At 39.0% G+C, this 24054-nt stretch overlaps 1 protein-coding gene across 5 annotated transcripts in view; it reads left to right on the forward strand.

Annotated features, from left to right (window-relative positions):
• The window catches only part of MAPK8 (mitogen-activated protein kinase 8), a 137895-nt gene that overhangs the window by 91304 nt on the left and 22537 nt on the right, over window positions 1-24054 (forward strand). For 3 of the 5 annotated variants that reach the window (XM_027648163.1, XM_027648164.1, XM_027648160.1), the window contains exons 1-2: window positions 36-120; window positions 21642-21808. In XM_027648163.1, the coding sequence (XP_027503964.1) occupies window positions 21687-21808 (122 nt within the window). In that variant the 5' untranslated portion in view covers window positions 36-120; window positions 21642-21686. The other 2 variants (XM_027648161.1, XM_027648162.1) reach the window with 2 other exon arrangements.

The following is a 24054-nucleotide window of genomic DNA, read 5'->3' on the forward strand; positions in this document are numbered from 1 at the left end:
CGCCGGGCGGGGCGAGCGCAGGGGGCGGTGCAGCCGCAGCCGCGGCGGGCGGAGCGCGGTGCGTGAGTGCGGCCCGGCCCCGGCTCATTACTCAGCGGCCGAGGCCGGAGGCGGCGGGCGGTGAGCGGAGCCGCGGCCCCGCGGGAGCGGCGGTGGGGACATGGAGCGGGGTCGGCGCGGTGCGGGAGCCGGGCGGGCGGGAGAGCGGCGGTGGCCGGGGCTGGCCCCGGCCCGGGCGTTTTGTTTACGTTCCGACGGGCAGCGGGCGGGAAGGAGCCGGGGACGGCCCGTGCCCTTGCCCGGGGGCGGGCGGCGGTGCGCGGCTCTCTGGCCCGGTGACCTCCCGTGTGTGCTCGGGGCTGGGGAGTGTGGGGATGTGCGGGTGGATAATGGCGGGGGGCTCTTTGTTGGTGTGGCAGGAGGGGCAGGAGGCTCGGCGCGGGGCTCCTCCTCCTGGGAGCGGGGGCACCCGGGCAGGCCGAGATGGCCTCTCGTCTGCGGGGAAGGAAGGTTCTGCGGGAGAGGAGGGGAAAATGCAACCTTCCGTGGTCAACTGCCATGACCTTGCTCCTAAAAATGCCTCTTAAGGCGTAAAAATATTCCTCTGGGATAATGTAACTGCTCCAGATCCGGGGGCTGGGGGGTGACCGGCAGCGTCTTTGATTCCTTTGCCTTTGAATTCTTACATTTCTTGCAAAAGGAGCCACTGTCTCTTTGCAGAATTTCTTTTACCCTTTGGTTTCTCTGTGTTGTTACCTCCAGTTTTCCTCCCAAAGCGTGTTTCTTTATGCCTTTCTGCTTGGAGTAGTTCCATCAGTGAAGTTTGACCTGAGCTCCTCTAATCTGCACAAACAAATGCCACTTGATTATTTATTCCACCCCCAGCTACAGTAATGGTTTTGGACGTATTGTGTCGTTTTAAATCTCAGTGTTGTACAGAACAGGCTTGCTGACGGCTTTCAAGCAATCGAAAAATTCTACACACTTTGGCCTATCTGATAATATAAACACAAAGGGTGTTATGCTTGTTCGGGGATGGAAAGTATTACTTGCCCTAGGGCATATGCATGTGGAATTGAGCAAGCTTGCTCACTGCAGCTGGGTTTTACTTACAGGTGTGGAGACTTAACCAGTGATGGTCTTGCAGGTCACAGGGGACTTGGTCTCAGTTCTAGAGGTGCCAGCAAATGCAGTTCTAGGCCCAAATGATGTGTGTCTACATGTGCCTGCAGGTATATCAGTGTATTAGATAACTTGGAAATGGTTTAAACTGTAACATGAAATGAAGCTGGGCCAAACCTTTTTAAGAATACTGCCAAAGTGAGTTCACTGACATATTTGGGCATTCCTTGTATATAATGAAGGAAACTCTTTATTCTTCTAACAGTAGTTAATAAAAATGTTGAATTTCAGATAGTCCCTTGCTTTGATCTCGGTCTGTGGGAGCAACCATCTTGCCTTTTTGCCCTATTTGATTTGAAGATGTGTAACACAGGCTAGTTTGACAGTAGGATGCTGTTCTGGAGTTCTGCAGGACATGTGATGCCAGGGCAGGGACCAGACACGTTGCAGGCTGCCTGCCAGATCTTGATAGTTTTCAGGAGGGCCAGCTGGGCAAAAGTATGACAGGAGAAGAGAGAGAGAAGCATCTGCTGAACCGAGAGTAATTCAGAGTTGCAGAGGGTGTACAAAATCGTACTATGAAACAAGGAATTTTAATAATGTCTTCCACTGCAAAAGTTCCCAAGGCTTTTGGACCATTGGTTTGTATAAGGATTCAAAGTAATCTTGAGGGCTACCATATACTTCATGGAGACTTCTAGGTCAGAAATATTAGTGAGGAGATCTGATAGGGTTCCAAGTCCTATAGTTCTGCTTGTTCTAGGCAGAAGTAGAGTTGCCTTTTGTGTGTGGTTTTTGTGTTTTAAGTTTAACCCTGCTCTTTAGGGACCAAGGCTTTTGCTGGCTTTATATGTGTGCAGGTATAAGCTCCTTTGCACGTGCTTTAGGTAAAATTGTTACATTAGTGAATTGTTACGCAAAATTAGGGAATAAATGTTTGGAGATGGTAACAGCCGAATTTATTGTCTACCCGCTACTTACCTGAAATGAATTGGTGTGTTTATTTCATGTGCTGTTTGTTTATTTTCTTAAACAATGAGCTAATGCATTAGTATTTGAGATCATAATCTTACCTGGCTATTTGTTTACTGTATATGTGTTTTGATTTCTTTTTTATCCTTCCTCAACTACCTAAATTGTTTGGATGCTTATTCTTCAAAAGATGCATGCACCTCCTCATTTCTGAAGATTGATCCAGTACTCTGAACAAATACAAATGGCCTTCCTAATAATTTGCTGATAAGTATGGTGTGCTATTTCTTAAGTTTAATTTACCACACCCCTCCCCCCCCTTGGGGGAAGAAAAGGGCTCTGTGTATATAGTTTTACTGTATGTTATATTTAATATATGTAATGTATCATTTTGGGAATTTGACAAATGTTGTTTTGCTCATAGTTTTTTTAATAAAGGCTAAATGTATTGTATTGCTGTAAAGGTTCCCTTAAAAAAAAAAAAAAACACCTTAGTCCTTAGTTCAAAACCTGCAGAAACAGGCTTCTATTTATGTTACGGAAAGATCTTTTGAAAGCTCTTTAAAAATCCAGTTGAGACTACTTATGTTGCTTGCCTGCTGTGAAATTCACCACAGTTTTGCCATGAGTTCTGAAAGCAGTTTTTACTATGATTTAAGAATCTAAACATATAGTTTTCAAGTCTTTCAAGAATCCCCTTGTTTATATGGAGTTGAAAATTCACCTTTCAATTTGATAAAGGTCCTTTCTGGCTGTCTTCATGAAAAGATGAGCTGCATTCAAGGAAGCATTCAGTGCTCTATTACAAGGTGTATTTGTATGAAAGTACAGTCATAATCTCTTTTATTTGTGTATGTTCTTTTTAACAAAGACTGTAGTGTGGTGAAAGATACTTGGTTGATATAATTGCTCTGAAAAGTCAAGGACTTAGTGTATATATTTCTATGACACCACACCATAGTTTTGTGTTCAGTGGCTGCCTTGCTTAAGCAGTTTCTGTTACCTGCTGTTCCTCCTTGCCAGCTGCTGCGTGGCAAAATAGATCAAGGAGCTAACTGATCCAGCTGAAACAAATCTTCCTCTTGGACTATTTTTCAGCCTGATTAATTCCCTTATGTGTCTGAACCAAACGGCTGTGCCGTTGCAAGGTTGGAAGACCAGGAGGTTGCTTGGGCGGGGGGAGGATTGCTGTCAGTCAGGGATATGCACAAAGGTATTCACAGATCACGTGGTGATTGCTGGAAGACTGAAGTGGTGGGAGGGGGCAAACCTCTTATATTGAGAAGTGCTAGGTTAAAGACCTGTTTGCAGACTTCTGCTGCTGTTACTGAAAAGCATTCTGAACAAGATGTTTATTTTGGTTTTTAAATGCGCTGTAAAGCCCAAAATTATTGGGGATGAGTATCCATTTGGTAATGAATGTTGATCTAGAAGTTATGTGCCAGTAACTTGGTGTGGATGGACATCCTCTTCCACACCTAGCTGTGTTAATCATTTCAGAAAACATGTATTATCAATAGGGGCCCCTAAATAAAGTAATCTGGAAATTTTTGGACTGAGGCGGGGCAATGGGGCAAAAGATGCTTCTTCCCAGTGCTGAAAACTGTTTGTGCTTTCTACTTTATATACTGTGTGAAGAAAAAAATATTAACTATTTTAGGACTATTTCATGTGAAGGAATGCAAGTGCTCAGTTATCTTTTGTGGCACTTCAAAAATATGTAGCATTTATCTTTTAGGGTTTTTTGCTTGGTAGGGACAGCTTTTAATTCAGTGTTCAAAGCTTTCCTTCTAATAGCTTTTCACAGCTTATTATATCTCAGTAATACATGAAGTCTTCAGGAAAAAGCTGAAAATAATCTACTCTTTTTCTGTCCCAAGTCTTATTCAAAATATGAGACTGCAGATGTAGGTCACTAAGTAGTTTCTGAAGTTGCTTGGATTTACCAAATACTCAGCGGAATTTTATTAATACTAGACATCTGTATAAGCTTGTCCTGTGACAGAACTGTAGCCTTCTTAGTGAATGGTGATATTTTTAAGAAATGTACTGTCTTAAAAGAATTTGAACATGATGCTGGGAAATACATGATGACTTGGTGATGGGTAGAATACATTGCCAATACATTGACTTGAAATGTGTGAGAAGGAAATAGCTATAGGTGTAGCAGGGAATAGCAGCTTGCTTGCTGTAGGTTCTACAAAGCCTTTGAGTGAGAACTCCTCCAACAGACTGGAGCTGACTGCATCAAACTGTGAGAAAGAGATTCATTACTGATGTTGAATCGGATCAGCATGGATAACTTCCCAACTAGCTGTTTGTATAGTTCTGTTGACTTTTATTTATTTTGTAAAATATTTTTGTAAGGTTTTCTTTGATTTATGTGTGAAGAGATAATGATCTTTGTGTACCAAGCATATCATTAATAACCACACGTTTCATCTTACCTTTAAATACTTTTTTCTTCTATGTGATTAAAAACTAATTCTTGATTCTTTTTCTGTCTAAATTGATTACCTGTAAGCTTGATACTAAAATAAACCCCACTGTTGCCCGTATTGTAATTTTTATTGTTGGATAAATGCTGCTTGTTACGTGAACAGACGGGATGCTTATTAATTTTTCTTAGCTGAATATTATAGACTAATGCTAAAATGGTGACTGGCAGAAAATATACTTCATGTTAATGGTAATCTGTGTTGCAAACAAAGCAAATACATGTATGTGTTCATGTGTGTGTACACTTAAAATAAACAGAAAGGGCAAACATTAATTTTACAGCGCTACTGGACAGCCTGTTTACTGTGATTATTGATTTTGAGTTTTTTTTAAAAAAAGACAAACACAACTCTAACAACCTTCAATTACTTATTTTTATTGACGTTAAACCTAGCATTTTTTGATACAATACATCTTACAAGTGTGCAGAAACATGTCTTTACTCAATATTTATTCTTCTAACTACAAACTATGGCGAAAATGTGTGTTCCCATCATTGTAGTCTGTGTCCATTGAAACATTTACCTTGTCCCTTAGTCTACTGAGCAAAAGTTGAAATGTCTCCAGTCTGGTCTTTTGCTTGTTGTGAAATCAGGATGAACAGTAGATATTGTGTTTCTCACCGGGATCTCAAAGTCATGGAAATGCCCAAGTTTATAAAATGAAAATGATTCTTCAGCTGTTGGTTGCTGGCAGAAGAGGAGAGGGGTCCTGCTGGATGAGAAGCTGACCAGGAGTCAGCACGTGCTTCTGTAGCCCTTGAGGCCAATGACTTGCTGAGCTGCACTAGAAAGGGCCTGACCAGCAGGTACTGGGGAGGAGCTGTTCCCATCTGTGGAGCCGCTGTGAAGCCCCACTGAAGAGCTGCTCAGTAGATCACACACCCCTGCACTGTGTGAGAGAGACAAACGAGGGAGTCCAGCACTGAGTGGGGTCTAGAGCACCTGAGGGTACAGAAGGGACTGGCTTTGTAACCTGAGGAAGAGCAGGCTCAGGGAGAATGCAATTGCTGTATTTAACCAGCAATTAGAGAGGTGATGGAGCCACTTTCACCTCTAAAGTGTACAGTGAAAAGATGAGTCAAGGTTGCAAATGGAACTTTCAGAAGGACAGGAAGGAAATGAATGTCTTGGTGCAGCAGTCACCCCCTCTCATGGATCAAGAGCCCAGAGGGGCCACGGAGTCTTCCTCCGGGGAGACTTTAGATGGGGCAAGGTTCGGAGCAGCCTGAGAGAAATACAGATTTGAAGTTCTGCTTGTTTTGGACAGATAGATGATCTCCAGAGGTTGCTTTCAAGCCATATTATGATTCTACTGTTAGAGATTTTTAAAACTTTATTTTCCAAGTAGCTTGAGGAAGTTGGCAAAACAAAGACAGGGTGCTGTAGATAAACAAGGCTACCCAGAACTGTGTTAGAAGTTGTGAAAGGAAAAGTAATGAGATGTGATAAACATCTTAGTTCAAGTCTGCTGGTGGCAATACTGATTTTTCTGCCCTGCATTGAACTTTCCAGCTGACTAGGCCAGAATTGCTTGCAGGCCTAGCATAAAGGACAAAAAAAAATGGTTATGATGCCTATTACGCCTGTGATCACTCTGGTGAACACAAAAACCCATCTGCAAAGAAAGAGCTGGCAGTGAGCAGCCTGTAGCCAGCTGAAGTTAGTCCATGTCTCGCTTTCCGTAGCAGAGGAGCATGTTGGCAGCTGCTGCTCCAAGGCTTTGATCTGCTGGGTGGGTGATGGTTCCTTACTCTCAGCTGGAGCGTGGTTACCCCGGCAAGGGACTTCATGGAGCAAACCAGCTCTGAGCTCCAGTGGATCACAATAGCAGTTCATGACTGCAGAGAGGTGGCAGGACTAATAGCTGCTGGGAGAAAGAAAAAGGGGCCATGTCAGAATCATAAATCTCTCTGTGCTGTTGTCTTTAATGCTTGTACTGCCTTGAGAAGATGTTGTCCTGCACCTCATTTGTTTCTGTGAGTTCTTATGTATTTGTATATTTAGCAAAGTCAAAAAGAAATCTTAGGGAAAGGGAGGTGAGCAGAACAGAAAGTTACAACCCAGAGTGAGTGTTTTGTATCTTAAAGCAGCTGTCCTGGCGTGAACTTGTTGGTATTTAAATATGTGAATACATATTTAAATATGTGTGACTCTGAGAATTGTGTGGGAAATCCAGTATTGGGGATGGCACATCCTAGAAAACCCTAGATGTGTTCTTTAGTAGCTTTAATGCTAAGATGATGTTGGAGTAAGTACAAGTCATGATGCTTACTTGCAGTATCTTGGGTGTAAAAGTACATAGTTTTGAGCATGTAATCCCAATTTTAAGTTTTACTATGAAAACAGTAAAAGTGAATGCCATGATTGACATGCCAGCCAGCATAAATCTTGATAAATTCTTGATTGTTCATTGTGATTGGCATGGTGACAAACATCCTGATCACCTTCTGAGCAAGAAGAGTGGTGCTAAAAAGTTTTATTAGAAGGCTGTGAGCTATGTTCACTTGTTTCACTTAATACCATAAAGTGAATACACGAGAGACACACAGTAATAGCAAGGTTCTTTTGTGTGGCAGTGGCTCATCTAAAGAACAGTGAAACCTTCCAGCAGCAGGTGAATTCCATTTGCACAGTTGCTGCAATGCAAAACTCATCCTTGTTGAACAATAGACTGGCTTTCTTTTGCTGCTTTTTAGAAAAGCTTTACAAGGTTCTTATGCCACTTATGTCAAGATGAGGGAAGGGGGAAGACAGTGCAGTTTGTGATAAGCTTATATTGTAACAAGCTTTATAACCTTTATTATAAAAAGGGTTAATGTTAGCATGGCATTGTGGGGAAATCATAAAAGCTTGATGTGACTAGAACTACTTTATTCTCCCCCTGTTTTAGTTTGTTTGAGATTCTTTCTTAGTTCTCTTCAGAAGATTTCTCCTCACAGCTGTGCATGGCCACCAGCTCTGGTGTGCAGTGCACAGCAGTGCTTCTGAAGGGTGATTTTCTTCTTGTGTAAAGTATGGGAATTCTCAAACTGTTTTGGAAACTTCTGTCTTTTTTTGCTAAGGCAGAGCATCAGACGCTACTGAGGTCTAAAAGAAATGGGACAACACAACAGACTGTATTGCCATTAGTAATGATTGGTGGAGTTTCCTACAAACTACCTGGAAAGTAAAGTCTTTATTTTGAAATGTACTGCCTTCCTTCCCAGCCCACTCCCAGGAAATTATTGTGCAAAGTAATGTATCTCCGAAGGAATTGTTAGTGCTCAAGTTGTCATATGTTTTGGAGATTTTTTGTTCCATTCTAAAGCTCTTATTACAGAGGTATTTTATGCCAAATACTTTAGACAGGATTTCATAGCACATTAATCTACTTGTACTTCACAGATAAATGCATGAATTAGCGAAAGTAGCACATTCATAATTGGATTCTAAGTTTTTGTAGCTGGGATTTAAAGTTAAAATTAATGTAGTTTTAAACATTCTGTAAACTTTTTTCCCCAGCTGTTATGCAAATCTTTACTTCCTCTAATGCGCTATAGCTGTTGTCCTCTTGATGACTGATATTTAATTACTATTTTAGGTCACTTGGTATCTTTTGTTTGCTGTTGTCCTTTAAAAGAATTAGAGAACTGTTTGGTCTGTTTCTTTTGCTTAAACATTTAATTTTCATTTTCCCCTGCAAGAGGTTAAAGAACAAGCATTTCCTTCTACCTCCAGAGTAATCCTGGAATGGGATTTCGCTTCTAAACTTTGCAGATCTCATTGAAGCACCCTGAGTCATATTTAATGGTTTACTTTGCTGATGGTTTGCCTGTTTGTTCTATATTGTTGCTTTTCCAGTGGTCGTTGGATGGGCAGAGAGCTGACATATGCAGGCACGCTTTTGTGGAATGGTTAGAATTAGCACTCCCTGAGATAGTCAGCTGAAACAGTGTTGTGCCAGGATTAGGAATTTATTCTTTTCTCATGAATTTCAAGTTAGCTTATGGTTAAGCTTTTTCAAGTATCTGAATAAGCTGAATGGGCCATGATGTGCTTCTGGCAAAAGGAAGATATCTACAGCAAGATGGGATGGCATTGCCTTGAATGCAGTGGCCTCAGTCATAATCTAGGCAGGATTCTGATCTGACTTGTTTTCTGGGTCCAGCAGCATGCATTCAGATTGCACTTTTGACAATTAAATTGTGTGCTTAAAATAGAACAGCTTGTTGAATCGTTGCTTTACTGAATGTTCTCCGATTTCAGATTTTAAGAGAATCATTTAAAAAAAAATACAAATTCAACTGACAAATACTGCCCTGAGATAAACCTGAATATTTTAAGCCTTTTAAAAAATTTTTATCTTGATTTTCTCCCCATCTACCATACTTTTGTATAATCTTTTGTTAGAAAAAGGTTTAAGGAATTGGGAGATCCTTGTCTTACCCTATTATTTCTGAAAAGGAGAGTTTTGCTAAGAATAGTCTTTTAATCTGCTGTCACAACAGCTTCTTTGCCAAACTGTAGAATTATATAAGTTTTCTTTTCATGCAAAACTGACCTACAAGACACAAAGTGTTACTTCATATATTGTGGTAATAGGATTTATCATGGAACCATCTGTAGTGGAGCTTGGAGTGACATTACACTGAAGAAGCTGTAGAGGTACCTTCCTATGAAATGCAGCACAGCAGTGTGTTTGCATAGTGATTTTTTTTTTTTTTTGGTAGGTATAGCACTACTCATTCTGATAATGCTACCTATTAAATACCTTTATGATTAATTAAAGTCACAGTTCAGGAATCCGTAAAAGAATTTGAGAGGAAAGGTAGAGTGGGAATCTTCATCATTAGAAATGCCAGTTTACAAGCTGTTTCCTAGTGCATGCTGCAGGCTATCTGCCTCCTTTACATCTTGCATGTGAATCGAAAACCTGTTTTAAAGGGGAAGGAAGATACTTACCTAAAAGGATCTCTGGTGATGTCTAATCACTTAGTAAAAAAAAGAATATTTAAGAATAGAGGAACTCTGCAGTGTATTCTGTTAAAAATGTATCATTTCATTGTGCAGCCTCCTGTGTTAATCTTTGTGTCATATGTACCCTTATCACAAAATAAAAACCCCTGGAAATCATGTAGTACAGAATACCATATAGCAGCAGAGTGTCACTGTAATAAACTAATTCAGAAGTGATCTATAACTTGGTAGGATACATACTTTAACAAAGTGCTATTGGCCACAGGTGAGTTTTTCCAGAGAGGGTGCACTGGTATTCCAGAGCAACTGTGTTGTAGGAGCTGACCTGACTGAGGAATGCTGGGAAGTTGCATGTGCTGCTGTCTTATTTGCTTTTTTCCCATGCTTTAGGGTGATCTCTTTTGTTGTCTCTGTGCCATTAACAAACAACACCTTAAATCTTCATTCATGACTACTGTATGCATTTTTGTAGTACTTTTTGTAGTGGAGGGCTGTAACTTGTAGTCTAATGGTGTTATGTGGCAGTGCTTTAATGTTTAGAGAAACTGAGGTGCAAGAGGAGGAAGGTGGATTAAGTGTAATCCTCTCAGTAAGAGCTTTATAGATAAAATGCAGAAGAATGTCTGTTTTAAAAAGAAAATCACTGCAAAACTTATGTCAGTTGTGGGTAATTTACTGTGGGTGCATCTATTACTTTGTTCTTCGTTTTCCTGCTTGTGCAAGGTGTCTGGTGTGTTTATCTGACTAAAACATTCAGTTCTCAGCTGAATTGAATTTGATATTAAAAAAACCAACTATTTTAGTAATACCAGAAATTATATTGATTGTCTTATTTTGAATGTTTTGCAAGAGATGTTTCACAGTATGAGAATTCTCTTCAGAAATGTGGGTAGCATTTAATACTGATTTTTATATAGAGAATACTCAGAAGTTGTGATTGTGGGTTCAGCATTTGAAGTTGATGCTGCTGACCCCAGTTCAGGAGTCAGGACTAGAGAATACTGGTATTTGCTACTTGGTTTGCATAAATTCATACTTTGAGCTTCTGAGGGAAATGAGATGTAGAGTGGACGTGTTGACTCTACCTGTGCTCCCTGGGGAGCAGTGTGTAAAACTGCTGTTGGAGCGTTGGTGGTGCTGTTGGTGGTTCTGTCCATGCCAGCTGACCCAGCAGTGCTAGGAAATGGTTTGGTTGGAGCAGTGTTTAACAACAGGAATTGTTTTTTGTGTTTGCATGTGATCTTACGCTACCTGTTTATAGACAAATGTCAGTATCAGTATTTTGCTAGTTACAGTCCTAATTTTGTTGCTTCCAGTCATAGGTCTTTCCTTACTGTTAAACAGCCTCTGAATCATTAGTTACTTCTGACATGATATGAGACAGTTTGAAGTTCCCTGAGACATGGAAGCAGAAAAGCTCAAGTTCTGGTTGCCCAATACAAAAAGTTCAAGTTTCCCCAGTTTCAGGTTCAGTTGTTAGCATTTTGGCACTGGTGAGTGCAACCTGTGACTGATTGGTGTTTCAGCCTTCCTTGTATTTGAACATAATTTGATGCAGGGAATTTCAGCACTGGTACATAAAATATAATGTTGAAAATGAACTGTTGGAGCTCATTCCTGGTTTTGTTATTAACCTTTTATTGTGACTTTTGAAACCATTTGGCATGAGGTTTCCACTGCTTAGTGGCTGAGATGCTCTGGTATCGATCAGGTAAGTCTGACAGGAGCAGTGCTAGAGAACATGCCAGCTTCAAGTTCTTGCCTGTGTGACTCACCCTGCAAATATAATCCCTAGGGTGTCCTAGCTTCAGTGACACCACAGAACGTGTCTGCCCTCAGCCTTGGTGAAATTACTTTCTTCAAGAGAGAATGAGGAACAATACGAAAAGGGAAAACTCAAGGGGCTGCATTCGCCAGCAGCTGCTACTGAAAGCTCTGCTTGGGAAATAAGTATGTTGCTCTTCCCTGGGGAGATCCTTGCTTGGTTGCCAGTAATAATTCTTGTCTCCATCCCTCCCTTCAAAGCAAACAAGGAAGCTCCCAGTGCCAGTGGTGCTCGTAGATCAGGCTGTTTACCTGCGCTCTGCCCGGGAGCTGCAGCTGCTGTCACAGCCCTGGGATGGGGGTCAGTCACTGACTGAAGTAACTGGAAGAAGGAGCAGGTCAGTTTAGTTAGGATGAAAAATGAAACATGCACCTGCTATCCTTATTTATGTTTTTATATACTTTTTTTTTTTCTTTTAATGACTTCTAGTCTGTCTCTAAGCTGGAAGCTGGCTTTCAGTAGATGTGAAATGTCATGGATGCATTCTGCCCCCTTTCCATTCCAGTTTACACAGTAAATAAATATTAGGCTGAGAAGGATTTAAAATGCAGGAAGTTTACTAAACGTAATTTAAAAAAAAAAAGTTGCTGGTTGTTTTTCTATGAAGAAGTTTTCTCTTTTCCTGCCCATCAAATTCTACTATAATAGTATTAAAGGTAAAAGTTCACCCAGTTCGGCAAGAGGAAAAAATAGAGGGCTGAGCCTGGATGTCTGTTGAAGAATTTTTGAGAAGCTGACTAGCATTTGGTGTCTCTCTTGAACATTAATTCATCCTCAGTGCACTTGGATTCTGGTTTCCTGCATCATTCTCACTCTCCGTTCACACATGGAGTAAAAAAAACCATCCAAATCTTCCTCCACTGATTCAGGCTCTACTTTTTTGTTCTTTTTGTCTTCATGTTATCCTTTGTAGATTTTAATTATTTATTTCTACTTTGATTCAGGATCTGGAAAATCTCTTCAGTCACTATAATCTAGGTAAAAACTCATAGGTACCTTATGACTCTTGAGGACACTTTATGCTTCTCATATACTTATATCTGGAGATGATGGTTGCAAGAAAGCTCCCTCTATGTAAGGTTCCAAACAGAGCTGGTATTTGGGGAAGGACATCACTTGAGAAGCTTAAAATCAGATTGTCAGGCTTGTTTTGTGAGTTCCACTTTCAAGAAATGCTGATGGGTCGTTGGAATGCTCTTTTGTGGGCAACATGAAGTCTTGAATGTAGCGGAATTTCAGATTTTTCTGAAGGAACTTTTACTGATAACTGATGAAGAAAGAAGTATAGACTTTTTATTTGCCAGGTTAAGAACTTAGAACAAGATGCCAACTTTTGGATATTTTACAAGTAGCTTACAAAACCATTTTTATGTAAATACTCTTCCAAGCAATGTAACTTACTGATCTTCCTTGTCAAAGGGAGAATGTGATTCTTGCTTTCTTTAAAGTCTCCTGTGATCCCAACCATTCTATATAGGGATTGTTTTGTATTTAATGGCAAAGCTTATGTTCATCTTAATTTTGCGACTTTATTCCATAGATGGCAGAGGCATCGCTGAGCAGGCTTGAATTGGAATTCAATATGAAGTGCCAGTGCTCCTGTGTGAACTTGTGCTGTTTAAGTGGTAGGCACCTCCTTGTTACTGATGGGGCTCCAGGTGATTTTTGGAATGCACAATTCAGTTCAGGTTATTACAGTTGCATTCAAATAGGTTATCTTTTATGGAAACTGTAATAAGGTGAATAACTGGTCAAGAAAAGACCACTGGAGTGGAGAAGGATGGTTTATTTCCCTGTATGTCCTCCCCTTCTTAGTAGGCTCCTCAACGACTGGAAAAAGTCATGTGATCCAGCCAAAGCATGTGGTTAGAGTCACTATATGAACCTGTAAACTGCAACACTAAATCACAGTAAAGGTTGCATCAGTATTAATGGATTTTGTTCATTGTTTATTAATTTAGGACTCTACGTAGTTGTTTCCTGTAAACTGTACTGAGAACAGAGTTAGTTAAACAGAGAGAGCTGTAAGGCTTTCCAAGAGGTTTATCAATCTGGCAGTGATGTTTTTTGAACCAGTGAAGAAATTACTTGATTCAAACAGCCCACATTACATTTTTTTGAGCTTCATTTGCTATTGTGTACTCAAAATTTTTTCTGTTTTAAAGCCAAATTTATTTTTCTATAGCAAACCTGTGATCTTTTCTGAAATTATCTTTAGTGGAGAAAGCCATCTGTTTATTGTTAAATATTCAACAGACTCTAGGAAATCAGTAATTGCTTTAAATATTCCATGTAAAAATGACTACTAAAAAAGAAAATGTAACAGTCCTAAAGTTTAAAAAGAAAATAAATTGGTCTTAAATCTCTTGTCTTCAAGCAAACTGAAGTGACTTACCCTTTTCTGTTTGACCTTGAAAGTAGTGGGCAAGTCATAACATAGAAATCTAAATGTACCCTTGTTGCATTTATGCAGGTTTCCCCTGCCTCGTTACTTGTTTTCTGGATGAACACTGAGATCTGGTATCCACCTTTGCTTTACTGAATCTGTAACTAATGGAGTTTGACTTTTTGGTGGGCAAAAGGTGTCTTAAAATGTACTGTTATTTTAAGAAGTGTTACCTGCACTGCACTTCAGACCTGAGCGATGTAATAATCACCCCAGTACATTTGTGTTTTGTTTAATAGCTGCAAATGGAAAATAACTTCTGGGATCAAGCTGTAGACTTGGAATTTTTGCTGTACCACTCCTCCCATGAGTGGTGTGAGCCAGACAGAGGACTCCTATAATGCAGGCATACATTAGATGAGATGCAAGGCACTTCCAATGTCCTTTACACATCAGCCAGAGGCCTCATTAAATGCGTCAGCATTAGTAGTAGTTCAGGCAATTGTGTGGAAGTTGCTCAGCTTAAAACCATCTGATCTGTGAAAGTGTAATTTGAAAGCCATGCAAATCCTATAGTCAACAGTGAGAATATCTCATTTTAGAATAAGCTTTAGGTTTTTCAGACATCTTTGGCATTTGTAATGGTTTAGTAATATCTTGCTGCAGTTTTCAGTCAGCTGATGTTAACTCCTTTTTCCAAATTCCTTATCTGCATTAGCATTTAGCAGAGCTAGAAGTATTGCAAGATGCAACATTCAGTTTCAAGGGCAGCATGGAAAAAGAAAATGTTACTAAGAGCGTGGTTACTTTTGTGAATAACTGAAAGAGTTACAGAGTTACCTTTCAGAAACAGAATTCTTTTGTTTCCTAAATTTGAGCCTTTGAGGCATTTTTTTTATTGTGTATCTGACAACTAGGTTGTATTTGCACTATCCATTGAGCAGATGTCCAGAAGCCTTTAAACATGACAGCTGAAAATTAGACAAGCATTCACGAACACATGATGCATACAAATCAACTATGTGTGAACTGTATTTTCACAAAGAAATTAAATAAAATTCATTAATGCAAGAGCTTTATAAACACTGTGCATTTGTTTTGCATTCAGTAGCAATCTAGTGTGTACTTGAAGTACTGTTGGCTTTTACTAGGTCAGCCATACATTCCTGCAGTATATTCATTTTCATAGTGTTAGATGCCTTCCGAATGGGGTTACTGAATCATCACTGATATGGAGTTATGTCATTATACTATCTTGATTATATTGCTAATTAATGTGTTAATATATGCAACTGTTCTATTTTAAAACTTTTTTTTTCCATTTCTGCACCTCTTCAACTGTCATGGTCTTCATCTTTTGTCAGTCCTACTTCTGAGCAGCTACTCTAATAATATCCTTTCACTGTAGAACAGTTTCGCCCAGGAGGCCACAGTCTTCAGCATGTGTAGAGAGATTGCTGGCTTAGGTGGTGTTTGTGTTGTACCTGAGGTATGTCTTTTGCCCCCAAGACTGTTTGCTGGCTTAGCATCCTAAGTTTCTTCCAAGACTAAGCCCACTTATGCTTGCTCTTAGGAAAGCATTGTTCTAGAAACTGTAAACATGAAAACCAAGTCTGATTTCGTGCAAAACTTGTAGTTAATGCTGGTTGTTCCTGCCTATGGTTTTTCTCATTTCTTATATTCTGTTGCATTTCAAGGTACTGGGGTATGAAAATACCATCTCTGCTATACCTCTTCACTGCAGTAGGAATAACCTGAATATGGATAATTTCTTAGATAAAAGGATATTTAGAATAAGGTGCATGGGTTGAATCCTGGATTTTCATATCGTGTTGACTAGTGAAGGTATAAACCAGCAATTAAGGGCAGTCTTAGAGACTTAGCTGTACAGAGCCAATATTTCTCCACCCTTTAAGTTGTCAGTATTCGGGCCAATTCTATTTCCGTGTCCCTAGTGGAAAATTATCTCTTGGGTTCCATTTCTTTGTCTGAACAGAAGAGCCATCTCTCAAATGTGTCCTTTATGTCAGTTTTTAATGCAACCTTTGAAGCTTTCCTGTTCATTGTTACTGTCTCTAGTGAGGGGAAAGCACAGAAGAGGTTGTAAGATATTTTCTGCTCTTATTTAAACTGAGATATCCTTTCTTTCACAAAACATGTTCCATTGCTGTTCCTCTGTGTGCCTGGAATGCATGCATTCAGATCACTGCATAAGCAAAGTAACTGTGTACATAATCGTGTGTGGTTTTTAAAGTGATGTCTGATTTAAAAAGCACAGTCTTGGTATGTAGTTGATGTGAAGGCTAGCAGGTGTGATAGCCAAGAAGGTAGCATTTGATGGTGCTGCACAGAAGGTAAATACTCATATGTCTAGTGAAAAGCACATGGTTTTCCAATTAAATTCTAATTGTGGATACATGAACTTTCTGTGGTTAACTCAGGTGCATAACACTTTGGGCTCATGAGCTGAGCAAGTTTTTAGTTGCCTGCTGTTTCAGCTAAACTTCTTGGAGTCCTGGTGCAGATGAGCCTGGATTGATTTTAAATGCTAAATGTTAGGTTGCTCAAATCCAGCCATAAATACACAGTGAGGACTGGTGTGATAACTGCCTGTACCACGAGCTCTGCACAGAGTAAACCTCGACTGAGCCACACTGGTGCCAGCTCTGGTTCAAACATGTTAAGCCCATGGGCACCTTGCAGTGTGCTGGTTAGAGTTGAAGCTCTGTTACTGTGAGGGCCCCTTTTGAGCACTGACCGGTGGGGTCATAGGTGTAAAAAGCATTAAATAAAGTAGGGTCTGGAATGAGCAGCAAGCCATCTCTCTCTGCTTTCTAAAGAAATGGATTTATACACTCTGCAAACACAAGTTTACTAAATATATTCCTATTGTTTATATAATTTGCATTGTGAGTTTTGGTTTTTTTTTATTTAAAACTTGGCCATTTATAAGGTTTTTAATGCACTTGAAGTAGGGCTTTTAAACTGAAAACTGTGTGTGCAGGGAATTAGCTCCTCTCTTTCCCACCCCACCTTTCTGTCCCCAAACCATCTGTTTCTCCAGTGTATTGAAGCTGTACTGGAAAGTCATTTTAATGTATAGTGTCCATACATTGTCCCATATCTTGATTAATAAATTGAATACTTTCTGTATTAGAGGCAAAATTTAGTCTTGAAATACAGCATTATGTTATCTTCCAGATATCTTGAAGTCAGCAAGTTTATGTAGAACAGTCTTGTTGAGACGTGCTAAGGTACATGTGAGATGTTTGCATATTTGGGTATGAATATTGCTATACACGGTTTATTGTTTTAAATATGATTATTTTAGAGCTGGATGAAGAATTTTGGTCAATCTTCACTGGTAGCATTATTCACTTTTGGAGGAGGAAGAGGTGTCAATGAAACATTTTTTATGAATGTCCATACTTCTCATGGTTAGCCATATGATACTTTCATAGGTATGTGCTCCTTGTATTTTCATGGAGCTACATGTTCAATGTGTCCATGTTTATCCTTTTACAACTGTATCAGGCTGTAGAGAAGTCATGAGTGGAAATTGTTGACCATCTGAAGTCTCCTGCAGGACTATTGAATTCTAGTTGCTGTTAGTGAATTTAGAATAAAACTTATGCACAGCCTTGCAGATCTCCTAGGGTATGGATATAGTGTTACTTTCAGTTCCTGCATTTTTGTTGTGCTTCCTTGGATAAATAGTACTTACAGCAGTCTGAAGAATTGGTAAATTAATATGCCAAACACAGAGTGCTATCTTAGCGTTCAGTTTTGAAATACCCTTATTTTGACTAATTGTAGGCTACCAGTAGAAGGTTGCCATGTACTGAAATTTGCTTAGGCACAGTATTTCCAAGGAAAGGAACAATGGTTGATGTGTGAGAGGAAATTGAAGTTTTCTGTGGAATTATTCCCCTGCTGACAGTTGACAGCATTCCAGCAAGTTGACAGTTAATGGGAAAAATGTATTATTAGTTTCCTCATTAATAATAGAAATCTAGAGTCTGCATCCTGCCTCTCTTTCCATATGTGCTTCTGCAAAATTACTAGAAAATGGAACAAAATGTTAAATTTCAGGCAGGCGACTTTATCTGATATAGCTTAATCATGTTTTAATGAAAGACATTGAAGGTATACATCATTTAAGAATCTTAAAAGTCTGACAGTTTCTGAATTTAGACTTGCTTTTATATTTAAAGACTAAGATTTTTGGTGTTGTGGATCTTTGAAGCTAGTCTTCATAAGACTAGTCATCAGTAAATTAGTAGCTAGGAAAAAATTAAGTCTTTGGCTTTTTTCTCTGAGCTGTGTTTACAGAGCTGGCAATACCAGGCATTTCTGAGGATGCTTTCATGTGAGATGAAGATACAGGGAGCACAAACTGAGTGGGAGCAAAGCACTGAGTGGAAGTACGCTTGGTTATAAAATGAGAGACACTCTCGTGGTGAACAAAACTGTGTGGAAGTTACGAGACATTGAGGTGAGGGGCGCAGAGGTGATGTGTGTCAGGGCTGAGTCAGTCTGAGGAAGCTGTAATGGCCAGGTGGAATACCAGAGGGTTGGAGGCAAGGGGCATGTGTACATATTTTTTAAGACCTCACTTTGTAATGATCTGAGTGTGTTATGTCAAAGTAGCTTATTTACATCCCACAGTGGCTCCCCACAGAACATGTGCAAGAAATGGCTTTTCTGGGAATGTACTCCATTTCTTCTGAAGCTGAGTAAGTCCGTTTTATGGCAGGAGAGCATGCATTTAAAATGAAGAGAGAGACTGTATCTCCTGCTATCACAGTATAGGCTGATAATTTTTGATGAACAGCACACGGGGCTGCAGAAAAAGGAATGATAATTTAGATGCAAGTGGAGATACTCCTTCTTCCTCACTTTGTGATACCTCTCCTTCCTCATTTATTTACTATCCTCTTGTGATTGTGTTTGACCGATACCATTTTTCTATCCAAACTATTGGTCTGGGGTGCTTTGAATTCTTTCTCTGCTTTAGCCATTATTGCAAGCCTACTTTTTAATCTCATGTGAAGCTTATAGGAACAAACTTCATGGATAATGGGGAAGGAACCAATTACTGTGATTCTGGTTGCACATGCTTTAGCATATATTTAACTTGATGAAGAGTTTTCAAACTTTGAGTGGTGCTCCAGAGTTGCTGCACACAAATGTATATTGAACTACAAAAACTTTTCAGTTTTATCAAGTATTTGCTTTTCTGCTGTGTTGTGTCTTGATTGTTTTTACTGGTGCATTATACCCTGACTTGAAGTTTCTCAGGAGTTCTTTGAACACTTTTTTTTTTTTTTTTTTTTGAGAGAGAGCAGTCCCTTCCCTGAAACAGTGCAGAAGTTGTTTGGTTTTGCTGTATGTAATAGAAGGGCTATTTGTTTTTGCTTGCTTCCTCATCTAAATGTTTCCTGCAAAAGCAAACTTTGCACTGCAAAAGTCATCTCCCCGGTCTTGCTCTTTACTAATTTTCTAGAACTTTGAAATATTGCCAAATAGAGGTAGGTCTGAGAAACCTTAAATTCTCACAGTCTTGCGAGGGTAGTGAGGGGGAGTCAGGTATCTGAGGAAGAGTCCAGGTAGATCAGGTCTCTTACAGAATACCCACAGCTATTTTAGGAACATGTCGTATAAGGAAGAGTTACTCAACAAGTTTTGTGACTAAAGGGGGAAGCGCTCTGAAATTTTCTAGTAATTTATTTTGTATAGAGTTTAATAGATCCATCAGCAACTAAAAACCCAAGTTTTTCAACTGGCAGTAGAAAGATACAGTGCACTGTAGAGTCTTCAGTATTCAGGTGCAACGTATGGTGTGTTTTTTAACAACATTTTAAAGAATCCAGTATCAGGGAAAGCCTTTTAAACCATAATCTGATAGTGCTTTTGTAGTATGTTATGTTTTTTCTGTTTTATTTCTTTTTTCTTTACTAATTGAGGTTTATGTTTGGTTTTGAGTTTGTTTGGTTTTTTGAAGTTCTAAGAAGCCTGACTAAAGTGAAAGATGTAACTTAGATACCAAATCTTGTCACAAGCTTAATTTTTTTTTTTACTATCACCATAGCTACTGTAATAGTCCAACGTGTGGGCCTTTCAATTATGAAGCTTAGACTTAATTTAAGCTTTTTTTTCATATATCTTTGCAGCAGAGAGATGAATTGGTTATAGGCAGTACCTAGGTGACTGCCAAGCTTATATATTCATAATGGAGTTAAAGCTTTATTACCGAAAGATTACACAGAAATTTTTTACTGTGGTAAAAATAAACAAGGCTTTCTTTTATATGCTGCTGTGTAGTAAAATACTATTATGAATTATAAAATAGCAAAGGCAAGTTTCTCAGTCCATATTGGCAAGCACGTTTTTACAGTTTTGCATGTGTAGTAGCTGACAAAACTTTAAGGCAATAAAATTTGCTTGGCTATAATACTGTGTCTGGGATATAGGTAAAAGCTATTAATATAAAGAAATTGTTTTCTAAGAGAATACTACCTCTCAAGATCCTTTTCTTAAACTACACTTGCTTTGTTTCACTCTTTGATCATATGAAGTTTACCAAATTGAAAGAAAATTCAATTGAACACTGGGCTTTGGCTATTCAAAATATTGACCTTTAAATAGAATGGTGTCAACATTCATCTGGAAACCTTGGAGGGAAAGGAACAGTCCTTCCTGCGTTTGTTTGAGAGGAATTATCCAAAGTGAAGTATGAAACTTTCATTATCTTGATGCTGATACCAAACAGCAGACCTCTATTTACTGAGCTGTTCCAGCTAATCCTACATTGTTCAACGTCACTAGATCTTAATACGTTTTTAGTGGATAAACTCAAGATCCTGTTTTGTTTTTTTTTCCCTCAGCTGCTGATGAACAAATGTAAGATTACATGAATTATTGTCTTCATTCTTTGTTTTCTGATTTTCAAAAATTTGTTTGGGTGATTTCATACCATCTGCAATAAATTTTCTTTTTCCTAATTCAGGATGGATTTTTTTGTCATTGTATGTCTGTTGGGCATTTTTATTCCAAAACTGTGTGCAAATACATCTATGAACAGAGTGTTGAGAAAGTGGCAGAATCCAAAGCTCTAGTGATAAAAGGTATAGGGAAGAAAGAGCTGGAGATGGTGTCACCTATTGCTCAGAAATTAGGCTTTTTGGGTCCCTCCAGTAAGCCTACTTATTTTTAATATGAGGGGACTTTGGTGAAATATATATCCTTTTCTCTTGCTCTTGTTCTCTCTTTCTGTGATTATTACTTTTATTCATAGGAGGTCATATGTGAGATCTCTGACAAGCCAGTTTTCCTTCTCTGGCCTGAATTGACTGTATGTGTTTCCACATCAGTGGCAGGTATTCCTAGTAGTTGTGACCAAGAGTATTTTGATGATTGTAATATCTGGAGGATTTGTTCATGATATGTCACTCTTTTATTTATGGACTCATGCAACAATTCAGGTTGGATGAGACCTCTGGAGAGTGTCTGGCTCCTTGCAGCTCCCTTGCTGTACGTGAATGTGTGAAGGGATGGTAGGACTCTCGGAGCTCTCTGGATGATGTGTAGCTTCCTGCCTTTTGATATTCTGTCATTCCCACCTAAGATTTTTGCTACCATCCATTCACTTTTGGCTTTCTGTTATTTTTGTCCTTCTAGAATCTTATCTTAGGAACACTCCTAAAAATAAAACATTTCAAACACATGCTATCTCATTCCTGCAGACATGAAAAATAACTTACATTTTAGTGTGGGACTTACTTGGGAAGTATCTTTTGTGTCTTATAAGGAATTTTGCCTTTTGTCAGATTACATACAGTTGTAAAGTCTTAGTTTTTCCAATTTTGTCTCTTCATAGGCCAGAAGCGAAATTTGGATGAAGTGAACTAACTAAGTCGCCGTCATGAGTAGGAGCAAGCGTGACAACAATTTCTACAGCGTTGAAATTGGAGACTCTACTTTCACTGTATTGAAACGATATCAAAATTTGAAACCAATAGGATCAGGAGCACAAGGGATAGTATGGTAAGGTTTCTTTAAAATTTGAGTGTACCTTCAGTTTTCCTTAACAGAGTTTTTTGGGTTCTTCGGGTGTTGTGTGTCACTGAGCGAGAATGTGGAGAACTACCTTCTGCAGACAAAACAGTGATGGGAGCTGTTGGTCATTTGTCCTTAGCAAGGGCTATTGCTGTTGCTTTTTGACATGTGTCCTTTCCAGCTTCTGAGTCAATGCCCTTTTGTGCAAATTCAACCAGATATGCTGAGTCCTGTAAATTAATGGGGGGAAAAAAAACTGGATGAAGAAATGAATCCTAATCCACACTGCTTGCAGTGAAACAAAAGTGAGAAATACTCTTTATAGTATTTGCTGCTTGTAGATGCTTGTACTTCTTGAAATGATTTCTTAGGAGTCTGTTTCACTTAGTTTTGTAATCAGTATGGTTCCTAATACCTGGTTAGTGAGCATTTGTGATGCTGACTCTCATCATAATATGTAAGTGCCAGATGCAGTTTAGGAAAATTATGACTTGACAGTATAATTCTTTGAATAAGAGCTCTGATTTGTGGACTGAAAAGTGTCCAGTTGATTTAAGTTGGTGACAACAAGCTGCTTTGAGGCACTGTTTTCCTGTGCAGTGGCATTGCCCCAAAGAGAAATGTTGATTTGAGCTTCTTGCAAGTTTTTTGAATGTTGAGGAGAAGGATGTAGATAGCACAGGAACTTGCAGATTTTTGAATTTATTGTAACTCTTTAAGATGCTAACTGGGTATGTAAAAATACAGAAGAAATATCAAGAAAAAGAAAGGAAAGGAAAAGTATAGTCTCAAAAACTTTTCCCTGTAGCCTCTTTACTACCTTGATCTTCACTTGTTCAGTGTTACGAGATTGTGTGGTATGGGTGGGGTTTTAATTCATGTTTGTATCTTAGCAGGGTTAATAATAAAAGAGTGTGCTTAGTGCAAATGAAAACTTGAAGGCCAGTACTCTAGAAAGATTTGGTTTTGAACTGGTAACTTCTGGCATTAGGATTATTTGCTCTCTAAGTAGCAGCATCAGAAAAACTGATCTGAATTTTGTCTGCATGTGTGTTAATATACTGAGGATGTAGACAGTCATTTGACGAGTTTGTTTAGTTGCTGTAGAAATGCCAGCAAAAGCTTTAGATGTTATAACTGTCCTTGTGATTGCCAGTCATATGTTACTGCCTGTTTTCCAAATTTATCTTCCTAAAGCTAAGATCCAAAAACTGACCATGTACTAGTGACATTCTGTACTTGCTGGTAGTGGTAATGGAAGCCTTTTTAGTGAAACCTCTCTGCTTGCCCTGAGGAGGACTGGAGTGCTCATGTGGTTAAATCTTGTCCATGTCTGAAGGAGATATGGTGCAATTCTTGTGATTTGGGTTGGGTTTTTTTTTTAGTTGGTCTGTATTTGTTGAGGTTTTTTTTTTAAAAAATTAATAGATCTAATTTGATTTGGAAGAATATTAAATAGTTGGCCTAATATTGAAACAGGCTCTAAGGCTGCTGTTATATACTGGGGATGCAGAAATTTAAGTACTGGTACAGGAGTCCCAGGTTGGCAGTCTTTCCTGGCCACCTCTTGAATGCTCTTTCATAAGATAATCCTTGTCTTGGGGACAGGTGGAGGAATTACAGATACAGTAGAAAATGTAAATCAGAGAAAGTTACCGGTACATGTTGTTCCCATTTTCTTTTCCTTTGATAGTGACAAGAAGTTTTGATGCTAAAAGAATAAAAATCATTAAAGCCTACAAACTGTATAGACAATCTGTTTTTTAAAGTAGTGAGTTTGGGATTTAATAGATGCTACTGTTTGCTGGCAGATGTTCTTCATTAGGTTTGAGTACCTTTCCTGATAAGAGACAAGAAAACAATATTTTCCCTGCTGAGACTATTTTAGTAACTGATAAATATTTCCTGAGTCTGCATGGTAGTCAGCTGTTGTATTTGCTCTGGCAGGAAAAGCAAGCTGAGCCTTCCTGTCATGGAAATGTGATATGTAAGGGAGTTGTCCCCAGTAACAGCCTTCATCAGTTAAACAGCTTGTGTCACTGAATCATATGACAATCTTGACATTAGTCTGCAATCAAAATGTTATTCTTTCTTTTTACCAAGTTAAAGCCAATGACATCTCGATGTTAAAGCTTTCTTAAGACTTTTTTGTTTTGACATTGATGCTCTCGTTGTCATCGGGATATTAAGCAACTACATAAGTGAAAGCACGGGACCTTTATATAACCTATTTT

The sequence above is a fragment of the Corapipo altera genome, unplaced genomic scaffold (genome assembly GCF_003945725.1).
Source record: "Corapipo altera isolate COAL_440 unplaced genomic scaffold, ASM394572v1 56, whole genome shotgun sequence".
NCBI classification, from domain to species: domain Eukaryota; kingdom Metazoa; phylum Chordata; class Aves; order Passeriformes; family Pipridae; genus Corapipo; species Corapipo altera.